Here is a 22,350-nt window from a genome sequence, read left to right on the forward strand (position 1 = left end):
AACACTGACAATGTAAAAATTGCATGTGGTTAAAGCTCACGGTCTAGGTTGTTGGTGCAAATGTCCATATGTGATAGAAGGGAGAAAGCCTCAGTGCTGAAAAGCAGTTATTAATCACAGTGCAAGCGTTGATTCATCAGTTGTTGAGGCAGTTTGGAAGATAGAGTCTATTTACTGCTAAAGCTGTTTGAGGGGCTTTGGGGAGGCAGCCATCAATCTCTTGGCTATCTTCAAAAAGAAGGAGCCAATGCACAGGCATCAGTTTCAATCACCTCCCAGAGACAGGTGGTATGGTAAGCTGCTGCACAATAGTTTTGTCTTTACTTCTCTACTTCTTTACCTCAAGGTGATTTTTTTTCCTCCCTGGGGAAGCATGTTAATAATGCATTTTATCATAATAATAATAATATTCTCTAAAAATAAATACTGCACCTTGCCCTTTTGCTCCCTCGGTGTTTGGCACCCCACATTGCTAATTAGCATCTTCAATTAACCCACATTAATTGCAAGCCATGGAAAGGTGGAGGAACCTGGCAAGTTGGTGCCACAGGGAACTGCTTTGTAAATGATTGGTGGTGTAATACAGGCGTGTAAAAAGGGGACTGTACTAGTGCTCTTTTAACCTCGATCTACAAATAACTCTTCAATGTAATCCTATACACACGACATTGTAAAAAGCACGGCTAAACTAGAGAACCGATGTTGTTTTATAGTGCACGGTGGTCCCGTGTAGTTAAACAACAATCACACTTGGTTTTTGAGCCACATCTTTCCCCCCTACTACCGTTTTTCATCTAAGTCAGTGGGGCCCATTACCTCTGCAGGAGTCTAATGGTAGCACTTTAGCATCTATTGCTCCCTCTTTCTTAATATCATCTTCGTTTTGTTTTGCATCACAGGGGGCGTTATCAGAATTGTGCTTCACGATGTAAAACACTTAATGACTTTGTTTTGGTGCTTTGATCAATCTTGGTGTTTTTGTGTCCATTCAAATTAAATACAAAAAACAGAGGACTTTTTTACATAAAAATGTCATATCACAGTATTAACTTCTAAATCATCACAGTAAGGAGCAAAATGTAAAAAAATACAGAATGCCTTGTTGGAGGACTACCTCACTGGCAAAGCCTCCTTAGCCCAGTTCATTCACACAGCAATATTGGACCATTAATGCAGTCAGCACTTTAGTGTAACACCAGGGGAGCTCCCAAGACCCCCAGATAGACCGGAATCAATTGGAGTTGGACGCGTTAGCAGTGCAGAGCGCAGCCAGCATAGTCTTGAGTTGGTGTTCATGAGAAGTGAAGGGCTGATAGAGGTCACTAAGAGCAGCTGATTTCACCAAAAAACAGAATGCATGTGTTTTCTCTTTTTTTTTTCTCCTGTAAATTCTCCTGCAGTTACCACCTTCTAACCTTTCATTACTGCACTATTAGAGTTTGGCCCTCAGTGGAGCTGGGACCTTCCATCACCTGACACTTAGTTTGTATGTGTCCACTCAACCAAAGTGAAAAAATGCATTCATGTAAGCAATTCCAAAAGTGTACTTCCACAGTGTTAGAGCACAGTCTTTAACCACATTTTGTATCCTAGTGTTTCTTTTTGATAACAATACTGTTAGATTGTTGCAAAACTATACTTTTCTTAGATGGTCCAATTCAGCTGACTCACCTGTTCAAGTCTTGGGTATAAATATATAAAGAATTAAGTAATAAAAATAATAAATATCTTTGAGATTAAAGCTGAAGGCTCAAAAGTGAAATAAAATAAAATGAAATGATGACCAGCACCGTGGAACTTTTTCACTGTAGTCTGTGATTCACGTTCAATCAAAAAGGAGATTTGAAGGATCAAGTTATTTGGATTTTGATTATTCTGTGCTTCAGATCACAATGGTGCGAGCATACAATCAGTTAGACACGCTGAGTAGAGAGGAAGTTTGATTACCCGCTGATTAGAACAACTTTCCTCTCTAGTTATCATTGGTGAGATAGACACTAATCCGAGTGCTGATTGGTAGGAAAAGATCTTAGCACAAAGCATTCTCTGGGTAACAAGGTCATATGAGAAGGAAAAAAAGACAAAGTTCACATTAAGAAGTTTAGACTCACTCATTTTTTTCACAAGTTACTATTTGTATTTCTGTTGTGCAGGTAAAAAGACAGATGATAGGCATTACTAGTCAAAAAGGAATCCTTTAAACAGAATATATGGGAACATATCATTTTATTCAAATATAAATATATTTTCTCAAATGTTCAGGGGGGAGTGATTTTTGTGTACTATTTTAAGAAGCTTGGTGGTTCCAAGCTAAAATCTATAACTTTGCACTTAGACTGCATTTTTTTGGCACATTTTATTAGTTGACGGTATCATGTTGTTTTTTTTCCCTTACTCTGAGGAAGGTGAGGTCACGACTGCGGTCAATGCTTGTGATCTCGAGGTTGCCCATTACAACTTCACAGCTCTCATAGTATTTCCTCAGAGTGCGATACTGCTGCTCCAGGTCCGACAGCGTGCTCAGCTTGTTCTCTGTTCCAGCACATACTAGGAAAAGAGAAACAGGAGAAGAGAGATAAGTCAGTTGTAATCCAGCTACATTAATCTAGAAAACATAATTTTCTAAATTTTTTTGATTGAGGAAACGCCAAAATACTATTGTTAAAACTTGTATTTTGGATGCATTGTCTTTTATGTCTAACAAAGTATAAAATGTTTTGTCCATATAAAAAGGTTTTAATGTAGAAATTAAAATAAGGACAACAATTTAGGAAAAGACATATAAACAGCTTGTTTTTCAGCACCACACCTGCGAGTGTTGTCATGTGACTAAGCTGGTCATGTAACACGATGCAGCCACTGAACCACTACACCACAAGGCCTCCCTAGATCATCCCTTGGTGCCTACAGGGCAGATGAGAGCTCTTTAGTACCTAGCTGCACTGCTCACTTTAAAGGTAATTAAACAGGACCATTTCCACCCATCACATACCTTGCAACCCCAAGATGACACAAGCCATCTGCCCAATCAGCTGGTGTTCCCTAGTCTAACATTAAAACACACATGTATGAATACATGGACACAAACAGATAAATCCCGAGGTTTGTGGCTAAATCTTGAATCCCTATGAAATTAAACATCGTTTGCAGTTCCTGCCCACCTATATTCCTTTACTAGACTTAAAATATAAGTCACATTCACTATAAGGTACTGCCTTAGTGTTTTCACTTAGGCACATTTCGCAAACCTGCTGATATAAACCCAAGTTACAGATGTACACTGACATTTGCTCCTTTTGAAGAATTAGCTTCATTTCCACACACTGTCATGGCAGTGTGGTTTCTCCCACCTGCACCCTGTTCACGCTTGATAGCGGTGAAGCCATCACTGTGACCGAGGGGTGGTGGGTCCTTCCAAGAGTCTTGTCACACTGTCTCCCTTGAGCTGTAACCTCTCTCGGTGAGCACATCCACCTCAAAAGATCTTTACTGATGCTTTGCATTTCAATCCCACCCTACTATGTGCTATACTGCACTCTCCATTACATACCTTAGATCACTCTCAGTCCAACTTGCACTCTGTCCACTCTGCTAGCAAAACATATGCCGGAACTCATTTACACCGTTATCTTCACACAGGCACAGTGCAGAAAAATAGTTCCTATTCACTCCATTGATTACACAATAGATATATGTGAGGAGAAGAAGATTCAACCTCAGGGCAACAAAGGCTCAAAAGACAAATGAAACTGTGTTTAAATACTTCCACATCTAAGCAGATATTAGATAAGTGGAGCTATTCTTCTATGACCTGGACAATACCCATTCTATCTGGGGCTGATTAGCTATGTTGCGCATAGCATACCATGCTGCTCAGGAATGATATATAGCAGACCTGGGTGTTTTCAATAACAGTTAGCGTGGGCTTGAGGGGAGCGGGGTGGAAGTGGTGGGGGCAGGTGATGGGGTGGGTCATAAAGTGAAGATAGGTGTAATAAACTGTTATTGCACCCTTGAGGCAGAGCGCCGAGATCAGAGGAAAGGGGCATTGTGGCATGTGATGATGTGATGTCTGGTGAAATTTACTTTTTCGTACCCATTTGCAGACCTTCAGTAAGTCTGCTGACTTTTGAAACCTGTCTAATGCAATGTATAGAATGTTTACATTTTTTTTTTATTTTTAAATGTGACTTCTAACAAACCACCACGAAGGCTCTGCATGAGCTTGAGATGGTGCTGGCTGCCAAGTGAACCACAACTAAACCATCTGTGCATTTATACTGTAGAGGATGTGTGAACTGTTAAAGGTTTACTGCAGAGCTCGGTGCTCCAACTGGTGTAGACTCTTATGTCTGCATGTGTGTGCGTGAACGTGGGCAGGCTGTAAACAATAGACCTCAGGATGTATTTTCCCCCTCTCATCGCATGATCGAATCCATTTGTCTCCATGCTCAATATGTTACATCTGAGTCCGTACGTCACACTAAAGGTTGCATAAAACAATTGGACAACCTGCCCACCCATGAGCACAAGCTATAAGATGCTGAATTGTCAATTGTTTAACATACTGCCAGGAATACAGGAATACAATACAAGAACAAATGAATCTTCATACTGTTTAATGCTTATGGCTATTCCACAAAAGGAAATCTATGTCATCTGTTTGATGTATTTCACTCTCTTGCACTCTGAATGCTGAGAATGCCAATGAGTTTAAGTGTCTTTCTTCCATGTATGAAGGATAATTGCCTGTGAGAGTAAATTGATGTGATATGTTTGTGGGGAATTTCACCTCAGAAGTGATACATCGTGGCGATAAATCATAATAACGCAACATTTCCCAACACATGTAATTAATGAGACTGTGTGCCAATGGGGAAAAAATGCATACGGCTCAATTTCTATGGTCTTGAACAGCATATAAAGGCTTTTGCAGCAAAGCTTGCATTTAGCCAGATAATGCGAAACCGCATATTTATCAAGTAAACAGATAAACAGACAGAGAGCTCCCATGTATCTCTGACAGACAGCCGCCAAAAAAGACGACAATGCATCTATCACCGTTTGACATGATCAAAACCTTCAGCAAAGAGTAAATTCTTTACACAAAACAAAACAATGTTTAAGTCTTTGCAAGCAGGCTGAAATGCCCCTTAGCTGTATTTTCATCAATTTTAATTTCATAAATATCCTCGTCAGGATTACACGGGAACTTTAGTGTCGTGATTTCTGATCCCTTCTCATTTCATTTGGTTGTGCACACAACAACTTCATCAATAGTGCCTTGTGCGACTATTGAATGCCTATAAAGCTGGTGAGCCTCCGAGGTTTATAGGCTCCTGCCAGTGAAGCCAGCAAAAGGTCATCCCAATAGCAAGTAACTGACCGAATTAAATAAAGTTGCAAATGTCACTTCCTTGAGTAAACACTGTCAATAGCTGAACTTCATCAGCGTGAACTGAATAAATAGGAGTACCTTGTAGAAATAAGCTTTGCACAGTGGAAAATACTACATTTTCTGTCAGGCACATTGAATAAAGTACCATATTTGAGGTCAGAGTTGTCCTTTGTCCCCTAATGTCTCCCAGATGAGCCTCAGTGGCTAAGTGTGAGTTACAAGCCACTGCCTCGGATGGTAATCATGGCCTAGATTATCGTCCATCTGCTGAGCAGTTTAATAAGCATCAGAAACAATAACTAGATGAGTGTTCGTGATAGCGGCACGGTCCAGTAACACTAACCTCTCATTGCCCTCTGAGCTCTGGTCATCTACCAACAATGCTGTCGCTGTCTCCATATGGTCTACCATAAATTAGCAATCGTGTCATCAGCGGTGCATATTTCCAACACCTTGTGAGAGTTTTCCACAGAGGATAACTTGCTGTCGCTGTTATGCACTGTCACTCCCCTACAAAAGCAGACAGCATTGCATGCATTTTAAATATTAAAACAAATAATATTACTGGTACTATTTAGGCTCACCTTCTTTTTCACCTATTTTAGCTGTATTTGCTTTCAGTGAACAAGCTCAAACACTTTGAGATTTCAAAACCAAAACAACAACAGAGAATGTATACTTTATGTTACTTTTTGTAATTGCAGTTTATCTGTATGTTCTCTGCCTCCTGCTGTTCTTTAAATCTGCTGTCAAGCTACAACTCCATAAACAAAAAAGAAAAAGCCAGCAATCCCAGAGTCTGATTTGGTTGTTGCCATTACTTATGATTACTGTTGCTATTAAAAGAGTTAATATACAATTATGTAACACAGCGCAGCATAGTATAGATACCACACCTACTGAGTTAGTGTCATAAAACGTTATTAAAAATTGCTGATGACAAATTGCAGATTTAACTTTATTTGAAATGTATGTATTTAAATGTAAATGAAATGTATTGTGTAATCCAGTAATTACTATGGTGAAACTGTGCAGAACAGTGTACTTCACTCTACCCTATTTTTCTCTCTTAGCACTCTGCTCTCAGTATTTCAGTGGGATTTAAAGTTGTCTCCAGACGAAAAAAAACCCACCGAATTCACAGCGGAGTGATTGGCTGACACTGAAACACACCTCATTACCCCAAATCCTCTAGCTTCTTCTTCCTGACTGAGTCCACGACTGACAGTAGGTATAGTGAAAAGACTTCTAGACCTGCACTGACCTGTAGAAATGCTTTTGAGTTTGTCTGATCTTCCGCTTTGGCTTACTCCTGTAATGCACACGTTATAGTGTGCAATAATAATAAAGGACACATTAAGAACCACTGAACGACTCTCGGAGCCCTCACATTTTGCCTGCAGAGCCATCATCCATAGACACGGACTGCCACAGCACCTGGACTCCCTAGGAACACAGACCTGTTTATTGGTTTTAGCTCTGCCTTCAGTACCATCATTTCAGTTTTGCTGTATAAAAGAAATTGCAGGTGGATGAGAAAGTTCTTGTTTGACACCACGTGAAACTGTGAAAGCATGATGATATCCACAGTCAGTGTGGCTTCCTGACAAGACTGTGTTCTTCCTGCTGTACTCTTGTCCCTGCACACCAACAGCTGCAGTGTGCGATCTGTCAAACTCAAATGTTTCTTTGGCTGGGGCGAGTCCACCTACAGGTGGGAGATTAACTATCTGGTGGCCACGTGCAGTCAGAATAACTTGGAGCTCAGTGATGTCAAGATCAATTCCCATAACAAACAAACAAACAAACAAAGAACATCAGAGGATGTACAGAGCATGTACTTCCTGTAGCAGCTGAAGAAGTTCAACCTGCCAAAGACTAAGATGGCGCACTTCTACACCTCCCCTGTCCATCCTCACCTCCTCTATCACCATCTGGTATTCTGCTGCCGCTGCCAAGGACTACAGCATGTCATTTGTTCTGCTGAGAATGTGATTGGCTACAATCTGTCATGTCTCCGGGACCTGTACACCTCTAGGATTCTGAGGCGGGTAGGAAAAATTGCAGCTGACTTCTCCCACCACAAAAACAAACTCTTTGAATCATTCTCCCTCCAGGGTGGAAGCTGTGGTCTATCAAGTCCTCAACCTCAGGCCCCAAAGAACTGCAGATGGCCTCATCATTAAGGCTTAAGGACCCTCCGTCACCACAGACTTTCATGGCACCCCATAGACACTACTTGTTATATTGATTCAAAGTCATGACACCTGTCACCATGTGTTGCATTAACATCCTTTTGGGGGTTTTTCTGGGGTGCCGCTTTAGCTAAGTGGGTGAACAGGGCCCCACATACCACATGGCCAGTGTGCAGTGGCCTGTGTTCCAGCACCACCCCCTCCACTTTCCTGTCTACCTTTAAAGCAAAAATAGAGCCTTTTTTAACATTTGGGTGGTAATTTGCATTCTTATTTCGATTTCTAGAAAACTTGCCAGGCCCAAGGTTTTGCATATCCTCAGGGTTTCTGTTGAAGTTTTGGTTTTGGTTAATCTGTAAATGGTGTTTAGGTGTTCCATGCATCTAGTCTTGTTTGTTAAACCAAAATGATGTAGTTTTAAGAAGCTTATTGCAAAGTCTAGTACCAATTTTCAACCCAAATACCAAAATATCAACTTGCTCTGTTGCTGAGGGAACCTTCTAACTGCCTGTACTGATCCTCTCACCTATGTACCACCACCTCTTACCACTGCATTAAGACATCACACAAACAGACAAGGAAATGTATTGGAAGATACAGCCTGAGCACTGTTTTCACTGGTCACTATAGTGCCACTAATCAGAGGTTCACACTCTTCCCACTATGGCAAATTAGCCTTATGGAAAAAAGAAAGAGTGAGTACTTGAAATATATGTTTGGACTGCATGTGGCAGACATTTTAAATTCAATAATTAACTCAGAACAATTGTCTCAGAGCACAAGTGCATGACCACCAGCTGCTTATACCGCACCACACGTTATACCAATTATGCTTCAGCCATTGGAGGGCAAAATTAACTAGGTTTTGTGAAATGCTGAAAACAATATATGCATAATTTATGATGCATTTCAAAACTAAATAGCACTAGCAGCACCTTCTTCATTTTATCTTAAGCCTTCCCAAGGAAGCGGTTGAAGATTTTCTTTACTGGAGAAATCAGATGCTGCTCCAGCAAAGATTAAAGCAGCCAGTGAAGGACCCTCCAGGGCTGCTTTGGGGGCTTTTGGCATGCACACAAACCACTATGTGGTTCCAGGGCTTGGTTTTTAATGCGAGTGAGGTGGATGATTAACCTTCTCTATGATAGGCCAGGCCAGACTACTCAAAAAGCAGGCATATTTTGCTGTTGAACAAAGAGAAATTGCTGACCCTCTTGTCAGGCAGCCTTTGTTCTCTGCTATTTCACTACAACAGTATTTTGATTAAGTATCATTCCAACACAGTTCACTCATTAAGTTTGAGATGGCAGCTTGTTCTCACCTAGACTGTGAGACCTCTTCCAGCTCAGCCAACTAGACACTTATCATTGTGTGAGGCAGTTAGATCAACTCTTTGTCAGAATGCACTCAGTTGTGGTGGAGACAGAGATGTTAATTTACAGTAAACTAAAAGACAGGTGAAAAGTGTTTTTCATTTGAACTCCTTCATGCTACTATTTCCTAAAATGTGTGTTTTTGAAAGAAAATATGTATTTAGACTGACTTCATGTGTCTGTGTATGAATGGATCCGCATACTCTACTTACTTAATAGCAAATCCACCTGACTTTCCTTTTTAGCGTAAAGCACAACTTTTCCAGCCACTGATTTTTTTATTTTTTTTTTGAAGTTTTCCTCGGTGGCTTTGCCTTTGCTCTTGAAGTCTCAGAGGCTTCCTCCTAATACAAGGTGGAGTGAAATTTATGCTCTTTATATGCTAATAGTAGAAACAGTAAACCCCTGAGGTGGTTCATATCCCAACAGTCTGCTAAAGAGAGAGCAGATAGGCTGAGCAATGGGGTCAAATGAATCGGTTGCAAACTACCTTGGTGTGTATGTGTGCACAGACGCGGGCTGACAGTGTCGGCGTGTGTTTGTGAGAGGGACTGAGCACTTTGTACGTCTGCATCTCTGTCGTGGCCTTAAGCTATTATGTTTTCAGCAACATGCCGACACACTTAAGTGATCCTCAGAGGCTCACTTCTAAAAATGGAAACGCACGCATGTACCTACACACAAACACGTAGTGCTGCTATTTAGAGATCAATTTAGTTTAATTTGTTTGTACTCACACAAGTGACCACATAAATCATGGAAGAACAAAACAAAAAGAACAGTTCCTTACATGTAGAGGAGGCTAACAATGAATTAAACATGCACACAGACTCGTACATAAACAGAAAAAAAAACAACTTAAAGCTATAGCAGTAGCATTTCTTACAATTATTTTGATTTTCCTATATATATATATATGTATTGATGTTTTTAGTACACCAACAAAATCTCTGACTAAAGAGCTGAGAGAGGGTGTTATTTGTTAAGTTATTTGATTTAACAATGAACAAAATATCTCCTTAAATCACGGCAAATTACTCATGTCTATGGTCAACAAGTTTAACCAGTATTTTTTCATCACGACCGCAATAAATCTTAAACTTGTGCAGCGTATCGGTGCGTCTCTTTTTGAATTACAGGTTACACACGTGCTTTAAAATCAGCCTCTCTTTTAAATTCCTCTGACTTAATAAAGTGTAAATAGAATATTTTAACCTTTGTGTGGTGTTCACATTTTTGGTACTCCGCCAATGTCATTGTATCAGGAGGAGATTAGACACACATCTGTATAAATTTGCCTCTTATTTTGTCCTCTCTTGTCCTGTCATTTGTGCATACACTGCTTTTAGCTGTCAACCCAAGACAGTGCATATGTGCCAGATACACTACTTTATTTTCTAGTATATGTGTATACCCACCCAGAACTGCAGAATGCGAAGCTTTAGATATTCTACAGTATAGCTGCCCCCATGTGAGTTCTGTGCTTTCATAACGCATCAAAAAGTTACAGGGAAAAAAAAGGACTGACAGGTATTCATTGTGTTAGGTGGTGTTATGTTTTAAACATAAGTTGCTGTGTCCAGGAAATCAGATTGGCTCCACTCACTTTCTCTACTCATACAAGTAGTCACATTCACAGCAGGAGCAACACTATACTGTATCTCCTATTGCTCCCCACCGAGGAGCTCTACTGGGGCAGTTGTGTGTTAAGCACATTGCCAAAAGGCTCCTCAAGGATAGTGGATGATGAGTGGCAGTATGTACCTCGTGCACTTTACTTTTTCTCCAGCCTGTTTCCAGAAATTCTGGGGATGGGAACCACTGACCTTCAACATTCAAAGCTTTTTTTTTTTTTGCCGCTGGGTTTCCACTGCTTTTTGCCCTACTTCCTAATCCATTCTCTCTCTGTCAGTCTTAGTTTAGGTCCAGGTCCTGGAATCCATTCTAGCCTCTATTCCAAATCCTGTTTGATAGTTTTTTCTCTTCTTCTTTTTTTTCACCCTGCATCTGGGACGACACTCTATCAATTAAGCTAGCAGGCCAGTCAAAATGTTGCCTCATATCCTTCATGCCTCTAGCACATACTGGTTTCCAGCCCCCATGTGTGGTCCTTCCAATGAATCTTAATCTCGTACCCAAACAGTTGCCATCAATTATCCTGGCTGCTACTGCTAACTCATCCCCTGCCTCCCATTTTTCCCCATTAAAAAAAGTCTTTTTTCCTCCTTGCTGTGACGGAATTGCCTCGCTTGCTTGCTTGCTTGGGAAATGATTTCTCAGCAGGCTCATGGACCAGGCGCTTTCCACAGGTAGGACATATGAATGGACGCATGTGTGTATTTATGTGTTTATTGTGCATGGGCGTTCAAGGACATACATGTCTGTTGGTCATGCACTGGGTATTAAAAACAGTTCCTCCCAGTAAATGTTCTTGCAACAGCCGATCAGCTCAGCAGTCCGGATGTAATTAAGACAGGGCAAAAAAGATATTCATACAATGCAGATAAATATTACAAGAAATCAGACAATCAGCTTGAAACAACAGGGCATACAACTTTAAAATCATTCCATGTGATATTTACCCTTCTCAAAAACAATAGCTTGAATTCTTTATTCATTTGAGCCTTGCAAATATTTACATTAAAAATATTGCTTGAGGCAAACAAGAGTGAAATAACACATTTTTAGTCAAAAGTCCAAAAAATGCATCCAAGATTTTAAGGAAGAATTTAATTTTATGTCTGTATTTTTGCCTGCAGCACTGATCATAGTGACAATGAATAAGGGGTACTGTAGCAACACTGGTACTTGTAATGACTTAAACATTACTTCATTAACGCATCTCTTCCCTCAGCACTCAAATCTAGAATACATGTCTTGTTTCACAAGCAAGAATGTCTGTCTCTTTTCTCAGCCTGCCAGATAGTGAGAGATTTGTCATTCAGGGGACATACAATGGCATGTTACATATGAGAGACATGTCTAAAGTTGTCACCATAATAAAATAATTTATTTCATTAAACTGCTGGAACACACTGACAGGAAGACAGGTTGAATGTGTTAGTCATCAAGATGACGAGCAAATATTACTATACAAACTCTATCAATTTATCCATCCATCCATCCTAGACATTTGGACCAGTAATAGTACCTTGACAAACATACCATACAAAAAACGACAGTACATTTCTCATTTAAGAATCTGCACTATTGTTTTGAAATATTTCAGCTACCCAGAGGCATTGCTTGCAGGCAACGCCTGTGAGAACACAAGAATCTAACTTGTTAAAGCTACAATAACCCTAAGCACAGACTTTAGAGAAGGAATGCCATTTGGTTGGAATTGTGGTTGAATTTCAATGTGTTTGCTCTTGTTTATATTTATTTATATACACAGTATGTATTTTTATTATTATTATTATTTGTAGTCATTGTCCTTAGAATAGGTAAATCATATGATATAATGTACAACTGTTCTTTTGCTTTTATATCTTGTCTAGTGAGAGTGAGACTAATCCTGACTAAATAAACTGATTAGACAGTTTGTTGCACTTTCTAAAGAAAATAAGTTTACCTACTGTTGACAGCTCTCAGTAATGAGTGACAGAAAACACTTAGTACAAAGTTTTTTGTTAAGACCTATGTGTCTTGGATTGCTTGCACATCTTAGACGTATGAGTTGATGGTCTTTTTTTTTTTGCACCACACACTCTGAGAGGAGCTGATTGTGATTCTTTTGTCCTTGTCACCTTGCATTCTTTTTAATTTGCAGCAGGACCACCCTTTTCATCACGCCCAAGATCGATTATAATTTGTTTTAAGGCTTAGTGGATGAATGTAAATAGCAAGGCACTGACGCTTAAAAAGATATAAGCTAACACACAGGCAGGCAAAGCAATCAGCTGGGATGCACATAGTGAATTCAGTGTTGCTTGTAATCTATGTTCTTATTAGAGGAGGGAGCAAATACATCTTGTAATACAATATCAGACTCAGCAATGAATTACCAAGTGGAAAGCTGCAGTGGTCAGACAAAGGGGAGTGTCCTATCTTTGTGTGTGTTCAAGCACGTTTTTTTTTTTATCAATCACTGTCTGTAGATACTATATTACAACAAGATATAGAGGAAAAAAACAGGAGATCATGGTTTACTAAAGAAGGGATATGTTATCTAAGCCGAGAGCCACATCATTTTTCCATACTTAGATTTCCTATTCTCTGTGACAAAGATTAGGTATGTTTCTCTTGCATTGGTTTGTTTTTTATTATTTTTTGGGTAGTGATCCTGTTAAGACAACAAGCTTTGTCCAATTTTTAAATGCCAAAGCAGCATGAAATGTGATTGATTACACGAGTCAGTCTACTTGATTATTTCCCCCCCTAAGGTTGGACCTTTATGAATGTAAAGATGCTAAAAAAAAAAAATACACACATATATGTATATATATATATATATATATATATGTACATTAGTGATCACAACATGGTCCAAAATTATAATGTAATTAGTAACAAAATCTGAACACTAAACAGAGAGAGGGGAGACTGTCAACCTCACCTGCAACTTCACCTGGACTCATTCTTTCACAAAAGTTTGTAAAGGCAGACTGCATGACTGGGCGTTTGATTTAGACTCCTGTAAAATTAGGACTGAAAACACCTGAATCTAAATATTATGATTCGTAATCTCCTATACTTTTGTCTATCTATTATATAATTGAGATGGAGAAAATAAACAACAACTTTCTATTAAGAGATTCACACAGCTCTCCTATATCAACTTTATCAAACAATATTAATTCTAAAAAAGGTCAGGACTAATTTTAATGAAAGGACTGAGGGAGGTTACTAATATCATCTGACACTAGCCATCTAGCTTTCAAATAATCTATGCCTATAAGTGTGTAAAAAAAATCTAATAAATTAAGACTGTAATAAGTTAACATTTATAATATATCTATATGAAATATATCATTTCTCTACTACCTCAGGAACATACTATTATCTCCTCTGATAATGATACAATGGTGCTTACATGCATGCATGCTGTTGATTCATACTGAGAATTAAAAAAAAGTATAGTCCTAGAGTGTGTGACTATTTATGAATTATAACATGATTAGAAAATCATGCTTCATAATACGAAAGGATACTAAAGTACTAGCTGTAAAATAAAATTCAACTGAAAAACAGCTTTGAAGACACCAGGAAACACAACTCTCATCCACACTCTAAGTGCTGTAATATTTCTCCCTGCATCCCTAAGATCCCAAACACTGACTTCTCCAGCTTTGTTTATTATCTGTTAGAAAATTTGTTTAAAACTAAATAGAAAAGTCTGTTTTATTTTTTGAGATAGAGTCTTGGATTTTCTTATTTACACACTCTAGTAACTTTATTATTGCTATTATTTTCTTTTATCGTTGTTTCAGATGTTACATAAATGAGTTTTTCGTTAAAGTAATTTAAAAGGTTAGACCAGTAAGATTATAGAGATTTTCTTACACACTGATTAAAAGCAGTGAGCTAGTCTGATATAGGTCTAAGAGACTTTAAAGTCTATATCAGTGTACTTCAAGATATATTGTTGACTCTTTTGAAAAAAAGTCGTTTTGGGAAAGATATTTTTGAGGATGGATGGATGTTGTTTCGGGGTTTTTTTTTGTTTTACTTTATGCTTCGAAAAAACACAGCATATGCCTACTTGCACCTAGTGTTCTAGTAGTATTTTGCATTATAAGAAAGAAAGAAAGAAAAGATTCCAAATAGCCAAAATATTAAGTGCTGGGTAAGAAATTCAAACATGAGTTTGGTCTTAATGGCTTTAAATACCTCACATTGTTTCAATAAATTACGTCTATCATCAAAAATGAACATGTTAATAAAGCCTTTTTTTCTGCTTGATCTACTCTGAGCATATTTTAATTAAATATTGCACAAATGCAGGTCACTGTGTAAACAGCGGGCATAGAGTTGTGACAGTGATGAATTTCTTGAACAACAGGGTTATTCTGCGGAAACTCCAACGCCCAGTGAACTCCAAAAAATTGCCCAATTCAACTGCTTTATACAATTTTTAATTGTTTGTCCAGCTAGTGGATGGATGTATCTTTGCTAGAATGTGTAAACTAAGCAACTGCTCAGTTTTTCATTAATCGCGCTCTGGTGGGCTGTTGTGTAATTGTTTCTATCGCCACACTGGAAGTGGCCAAAGGAGCTTAATATTAATTTTCCCCGGCCACAGCCAAGGGATTAGATGTGCTTTCCCCTGGCAAGGATGTTTGGCAGCCACACTTATCTGCAGCGACTTACAAGGCTTATTGAACATTAGCATGCAATTATCTTTGATGGTCTAACTTTCCTGCTGGCTGACAAGACCCAATGATTCCCTGTTAGGGATTTTCTGAGGACATGACATGAATATCAAGGTGCAGGAAAAGCAGAGAAAATAAAAATGTCATCTAGTTAAAATGGACTCTTAATAAAGTTGGAGGCAGACTAGAGCACGTTTAAAATTCTGATTGATTTTTAAATGCCTTGTGTCATCCATCATACACAGCTATCGATTTGGTGGTCTGTTTTGCTTCTCGGTTGTCAATATGCTAAAAGTTGAGATAGTTGACAAATTAAAGGGAAAAAAACCAACAACAACAACTACAAAAACCTGCATCATCCTATAAGGTGTACCACATTCCACCAGAACAGCTTCACTGCCTCTTGGCATTGATTCTACAAGTCTTCAAAATGCTACTGATTGGAATGCAATAGGTGCTTGATTGAAATCTGATGATTGCAAAAAGCTACAGCATGTGATTAAGATCATTTTCACACCCACGAGACTATTCAGTAACTATGTTGGGGGCACTGTCATGTCATGCTGGAAGCAACCACTCCTATTATGATGTTTATTGTATCATCATAAAGATGATCACTTAGAACAGCTCTGTATTGACTTGCAGTGACACTGGGGTCAAGGGTTTCAGTTTATTTATTTATTTTCTAATTCTCCCATATTTATACGCCCTTTGTGCATAGGTGGAATACTGCCAGTGGTCTTATTAACGAATGAAAATAAATAAATGAATAAATAAATAAATACATTTGCTATGGACTTTTTCAGAGCTTACACAGAGGTAAGAGAGAAGAATGGAAAAATAACTTAACGTCACTGTTTACAATAGTAAAAGCAAATATATAGCAAGGTTTAAGGATTAAAATTGCATGATGCTCAGTTTTAGCCTCCTTTTATAATTAAAAAATAATTTCATTGACCTGGGTTTGTTTTATCCTTTCTCTGAGGCAAACTGTAAAATTGGATCAGATAGTTATCAGCAGTTATTTTAAAATTCCAATGTGACAAAAAAGTATGACCTTACGCTCCTTTGTTTCCCCTTTTTGTAACTGATAGGTGTCATAGTATTAATATGAAAACGACTTTCAGAATGCACAGTACAATAGTTTTATTTCACAGTGTACACGCTGCACCGTATACTGGTATCTGAAGCTGTTAAAACATTTTTATCAGAGCTAATGCTAGTTTTTCTTCTTCTTGATTACTACTTCAGTGTCCCCAGATGCCTCCAATTAGAGACAGCTCTACTACCCTTTGGATACTTTAATTCCCTTTCTCCTTTCTTTGTTTCCCATCCTGTGTCTATCACCCATTTCCTCTGATTGCCTTTTGCCCACTGCCCATGTTAAGTTGTCTCGCAGTGAGCGAGAGAGGAGATCAATTCTCTCCCCCATCAACAGTCAATATCTGGTCAATGGCAAGAAAAAGGAGAGCAGGCAACTCTATTGATGATTGAGGAGATCTTGTCACACCTGATTTTCTCTTTATATCTTGCTCACCTGGGGCCCTGTGATAACATTGCTATTGATTCGAACTAGCCAGTGCTGGGTAATTCAATAATGGCGGAGATGTAGGTGAATCAAAGGCAATTACATTTATGCACGGTTTTTATTGTGGGTGCAGAGGTGCTGGAAGCCGCTGACATTAAAGTAGTTTAAACTAAGTGAGTGATTAGAAAAACTGTGTGTGTTTGGGTTAGTCTATATAACTGTAGTAGCAGGTGTTTTTGCCAAATCAATGGCTGGTCTATTGACTGCATTTTAGCCCATTGCATTCTATCCTCAAACACAAACATAAACATACAGACACACACAGCCACATATAGACTCCCAGAAAAGGTTTATGAGTGACCTCCTTACTGTAGTGGATTATTAACTACAGGCTCACTGTCAGCACAGAAGGTGAAGAAAAGGAAAGAAAAGTCCCCTAATAACCCCAGGGGCTTTTGAAATAGTCATGTGTGTGTACACACATATTACTGGACATGTTTCCATTCTTTTTTATTTTCTTTTTCCCTATGCTGTGTGAAGTTGCTATACCGTCTGTCATTTTCCTTGACTTTATTATTTATTTATCATAAAAATTCAATCTCTAGCACATTTATAGTTGTTTTTTCCACTATTTGGAAGCCATGATACCAACATACTCTTGGTTACTTGTCAATTTTGGTTATTTAAAATATTATACTTTGTTCACAAGTCAATAAAGCTATCACCTAAATGCCAAATGTGTGACTGTAGAATGAAGACAAGGCACACGGGCAGAATGATGCAGTCACATAAAGACAAATGGGGAGCCAGTGTAAACAGGAAGCACAGGATTTTTACTAAGGTGAGAGGTATAACACAGACTTCAAGGACAGAATTAATGGGACTCCTAAATCAGAAACTACTGACTCCTGCAGCAGTAGTTTCTCACCACATCCTCCAGAGAAAGAGTAAGTCTCAGTCTCCACATTACTCTGACTTTAGAGAAACTGTGTAATTGCTAAAGACATAAAAGTCAACTAAGTACGGTTAGGTCAATCAGGTTTGGGTAAACTATTTAAAAAATCATTTTTTGTTATTTTATTTCACCACACTAGCAGACTCGAAATCAAACAATCAATATGTAATTGACATACAGATTTTCAGTTTTAATGCAAGGGGTTTAACAAAAGCATTGCATTAACCGTTTAGGAAATACAGCCATTTTTATACACAGTCCCTAATTTTCAGCTGCTCAGGAGTAAGTGTATACAGGTCTAGAATGGAACCAACCAAATGCTATATTTCCTTCTTTGAGATGCTCTGCTAGGCCTACAGCCATCTTCAGTTGCTGCATGTAAGTTGTCTTTCTGCATTCAGTTTTGTGTTTTGTGTAGAGGCATGCTCTATTGAAATGAAATCAGGTGCATGATTTGGTCACTGTGAAATATTCCTTTTTTTTTGCTTTGAGAGTCTCTTGGATTGCTTTCGCAGTATGTTTTGGGTCATTATCCATTTACACTGTGAATCATTTTCTCATCAGTTCTGCCCCACTTGTCTGAATCTAAGTAAAAAGTATAACCGTACACTTCAAAATTCATCCTGCTACTCATATCAACAGTCGCATCTTTAATAAACACTAGTCAACATGTTCTATTGGCAGCTATCCATGCTCATGCCAGAGTATTGCCTCCACCGTGTTTTATCACAGTGTTTTCTAGACAGAACAGACTTTATCAAATATTTTCCCGCAAGTCAAATCTGACCATCCTGAGTGTGACCAGTGGTTTGCACCATGTTGGAAACTTTCTGAAGATGTCTCTTGATTGTAGAATTGACAATGATAGACCTACTTCCTCAAGAGTGTTATTGACATGGTGGTTTGGATGTAGTGAAGGAGGCTATACATAGGGTTGGTGTGAAAGAAGATGATTGTAGGGATAGGTGAGATAGAATCATCAGTGTGACAACCTCTTACGGGAGCAAATGAAAGAAGAAGAAAACTTTAAGAGGAATTTTTTGCGATGGTACTTTTAAGTGGTCTTTCAGGCTTTTTGGGGTTCCTGATCGGCCCAATGCACGTCTTCTTTTTAAGGATGTAACAGACTGTGGATTTGGCTAGTCCTAAAGTTTTTGCTCTCTTTGGTTATTTTTTTGTTTCTTTGATCTAACAATGTCCTCCTTCACTTCCTTGGACCTCATATTGGGAATTCCAGTGCAAAGATGGCAAATACAAGTCCAACACTTGGAATCAACTATTTTATCAGGTGAAAATGCTTGTCAGTCAACTGTCCATTCATTTTGATCCTCTGAAAATGGGGGACTACATACACATGGCATTAAGTTCCAAACAATTAATGCAATACTATATCAAACCCTTCAAATCTGAAAAAATCCACCTCCATCACAGCTTGACAGTTTGATTCAAAATGTTCTGCTGTGATGTAAAAATACAAAAAAATAACCCAAAATTATGGATGTAACTTTCATGCAAACCTAAATACATGTCAAAGAAACACTTGAAAAAAATGTGTGTCTTTATTGAAAACTTTGTCACAAATGCAGCCAGGTGCACAGTGTGAGCAAAATCAGCAGAATTAGTCTGGCAGACTGTGTAAGACAAACACAGACAAGCACTGATGCAAGACAAAGAGCTTGTTGAGCAATAACTGCACTACAGCACGTACAAGTTATGCTTCCTGACACATAATTTGATTTTAATGAACAACGAGTCACAAAGAATGAAGCTCAAAAAGCCTGTTTCCATCGGCGTCCATCTGCAGGGCTGGGCTAATGAAGTGCCTGGCACGGAGCACCTGGGCAGGGAGAGGAGGAGACTCTAACTCAAGCACAAAGCCTTTTCTCCACATCGCATTATTGCATACAGTTAATTCCAACATTAGCATCAGAGCAACTACATTAGGGTCTCTGTAAGAAGAATGCTTTTATTGCCATTATGTGTTCACACAACAAAATATTGTTTGGTAGCTCTCGGCACAGAAGAGAAGGGGCACTTAGCTCACCCTTTGACATACATAAAGGACAGCAAGCAGCACAAAATCTAGTTTTCGTTTGAAATATTCAAAACCAAAATCTTTAGTCCCCAGTATGTCTCAGAATAAGTGCTGTAAGATTAAATCCAAACCACCTTGATGGTCACCTGGGTGTTCAACAAAGCTCCAAACATGCAGTAACAACATTTCCATCAACCCCCTGCCGCTTACTGCTCATTAACAAATACAGCACACAAACATTACTGGTCAACGTTGCTAACCATTGGGATGTGTGGCAGCTGGCTCTTAGTCTTCCATTACCACTATTCCACTTCATTCACACTGGCAGAAAAAAAAGGATGACTTTGCCTGTTTTACCCATCCAACAAAAAGCCGACATATCTTCGAGTGTTGCTTAACACTACGAGTGTTAAGCAACACTAGACTGATATTTTCATTATTGAAATGCTGTTATAAGAAATAATCTACAACTAAATAAACTGCATTATATCTCAACTGCTGTTAGGACTTTGCTATTGCCAAGGAAAGGGGGACCAGGTGGGCAGAATCCTTTTTAGGTTCAAATGACTGATTAAATGAGATTGATGAAGAAAAGAGGGGAAATAAATAAGAGGGAGAAAAAAAATGAAGCCAAACAACTCAAATGAATCAGCCAAGTGAGCTCAGCCAAGCAGTCAGAAGCTGGGTAGCATTTTGCATATAGTGTAACAGATCCCACTGTGTATGGCATGGTGTGTTTACATGCTTGTATGATACATTTCTCATTCAGTCACAAACTGTGCCTCCCTTGCGTTTTGAGGAAAAAACAACCAAAAATATAATAAAGATAATCACCTAAGTCATTAATTTCTGGTGTGAGGATTTGGTTGGTTATGTTTAGGGTGAGTAGTGGTTATGATTAGTGTTACTGTAAGCCCCAGTCTTCAGAAAATGAGTGGAAATGTCCCCTGAAGTGACGGAAGCATGACTATGCTTCTCGTGGCGACATAGGATTATCAGCTCTGACTGAGTCTTCACATATCTGAGTCAGAGCACACATATTCACACTTGCAAGTAGACCGATACACACGCACACACACTTGTGTCAAGAGCACACAACAGTATCCACCTGTCACACAGACTCTATATCTATCTAGCACTCTCTCATACACACATATGCACATTTGTCTGTTTGGTCTCTGACTCCCACTCATACACCCAGCTCAAACACCCGACCACCCAAGCACATTATGTACGCAAACCTAAACAGTACTGTACGCTCTCACCCAAAGTGACAGCTTTTCTGAAGATAAAATGAGTCAAATCCTTGCGTTCCAGACAGCAGCCTTCAGATTTATGACAGATCACATCTCTCACATAGATGATGCTGCAAGACACATTTTACCAGCTGCAAAATCAGTTCCGTCTAAGTACTCTGGTAAGACAAACTGGCAGTGATTATGCCTCTATGACTACTTATCCCATTTTATAATTAGCTTTAACTGCATATTCTCGTTTTCTTTAAAGAAATGGTTCCCATCAGTGAAATAGAGTCATAAAGCTAAATCAATCAGCTACAACTCTCTGCCTGATGTTCTGATTTCGTGGAGGTCATACTGTCTTTACAGCACCCCCCTATCGTGGTGATATGGATACATATGGCTTCTGGAGGTTTACAGCAGGGTCTGGCACTGGAATATTGGCAGCAGATTGTGTGAACGCTGTCCTGCACCAAGGAGAATCGCTACAGCAACGGCGTCTACTATTATGGGAGTGCCACTCTGGGCACAAAATAGCATCTACTATATTGCATCTACTATATAAATAAATAAAATAAAACACTGCTGGCAACCACTGCTATCTCTTATATTCTAGTAGATGCACCTGTGGCAGAAATTTGACAATTCCTAGATGATTTTCAGAAAAGTTGACCTCTGACCTTAGCCTTGAGGTCAAGGTCACTGGGATTTGACATCATCTGAGATTTTTAGTAGATGCACATATGGTATCAATTTGAAAATCCTAGATGACATTCTTCTTGAGTTATTGTATTCACAAGATTTTCAGAAAACGTGACCTTTGAGGTCAAGATCATTGAGATCATAATTCATTTGAGGTTTTTAGTAGATGCATCTATGGTATTAATTTCAAAATTCTACATCGCCTTATTCTTGAGATATCACATCCACAAATTTGGGTGTCCACGCCACCCACCCACCAGTCTGCCCAGCAACTCTCCTCAGCCTTTTATGGCAAGAGAGGTAAAAGGGGTAAAAAGGGGTTAAAAATGGCATCCTCAGTTGCCCCATACCTGTGTTTGTATTCCAAAAAAATGTCTTATAAACTGCCCGCATGAAGATGTGCTCAGACATACAGTGGATAAGAGCTAAGCACACTGGGATGTTGTGCTTTAAAGAAAAAGTTGATATGCTCAGAGCATCAACCAGACAGAAAAAAACTTTTGTGAAATGCTTTCGACTTTAAAGATACAGAGGCATGTCTTACGTGAAACCTCAAAACCCCAGAATGCTTTTGACTTCTATAAATCTTTACTGAAATATATCTATAAAATT

The 22,350-nt window shown here is 38.9% G+C and overlaps 1 protein-coding gene across 3 annotated transcripts in view; it reads right to left on the reverse strand.

The window, feature by feature from the left end:
• The window catches only part of erbb4b (erb-b2 receptor tyrosine kinase 4b), a 289,951-nt gene that overhangs the window by 156,075 nt on the left and 111,526 nt on the right, over positions 1-22,350 (reverse strand). For all 3 annotated transcript variants that reach the window (XM_005451921.4, XM_019353299.2, XM_019353298.2), the window contains exon 2: positions 2,396-2,547. In XM_005451921.4, the coding sequence (XP_005451978.1) occupies positions 2,396-2,547 (152 nt within the window). The remainder of the gene's footprint in view (positions 1-2,395; positions 2,548-22,350) is intronic.

The sequence above is a fragment of the Oreochromis niloticus genome, linkage group LG16 (genome assembly GCF_001858045.2).
Source record: "Oreochromis niloticus isolate F11D_XX linkage group LG16, O_niloticus_UMD_NMBU, whole genome shotgun sequence".
In the NCBI taxonomy this organism is placed as follows: domain Eukaryota; kingdom Metazoa; phylum Chordata; class Actinopteri; order Cichliformes; family Cichlidae; genus Oreochromis; species Oreochromis niloticus.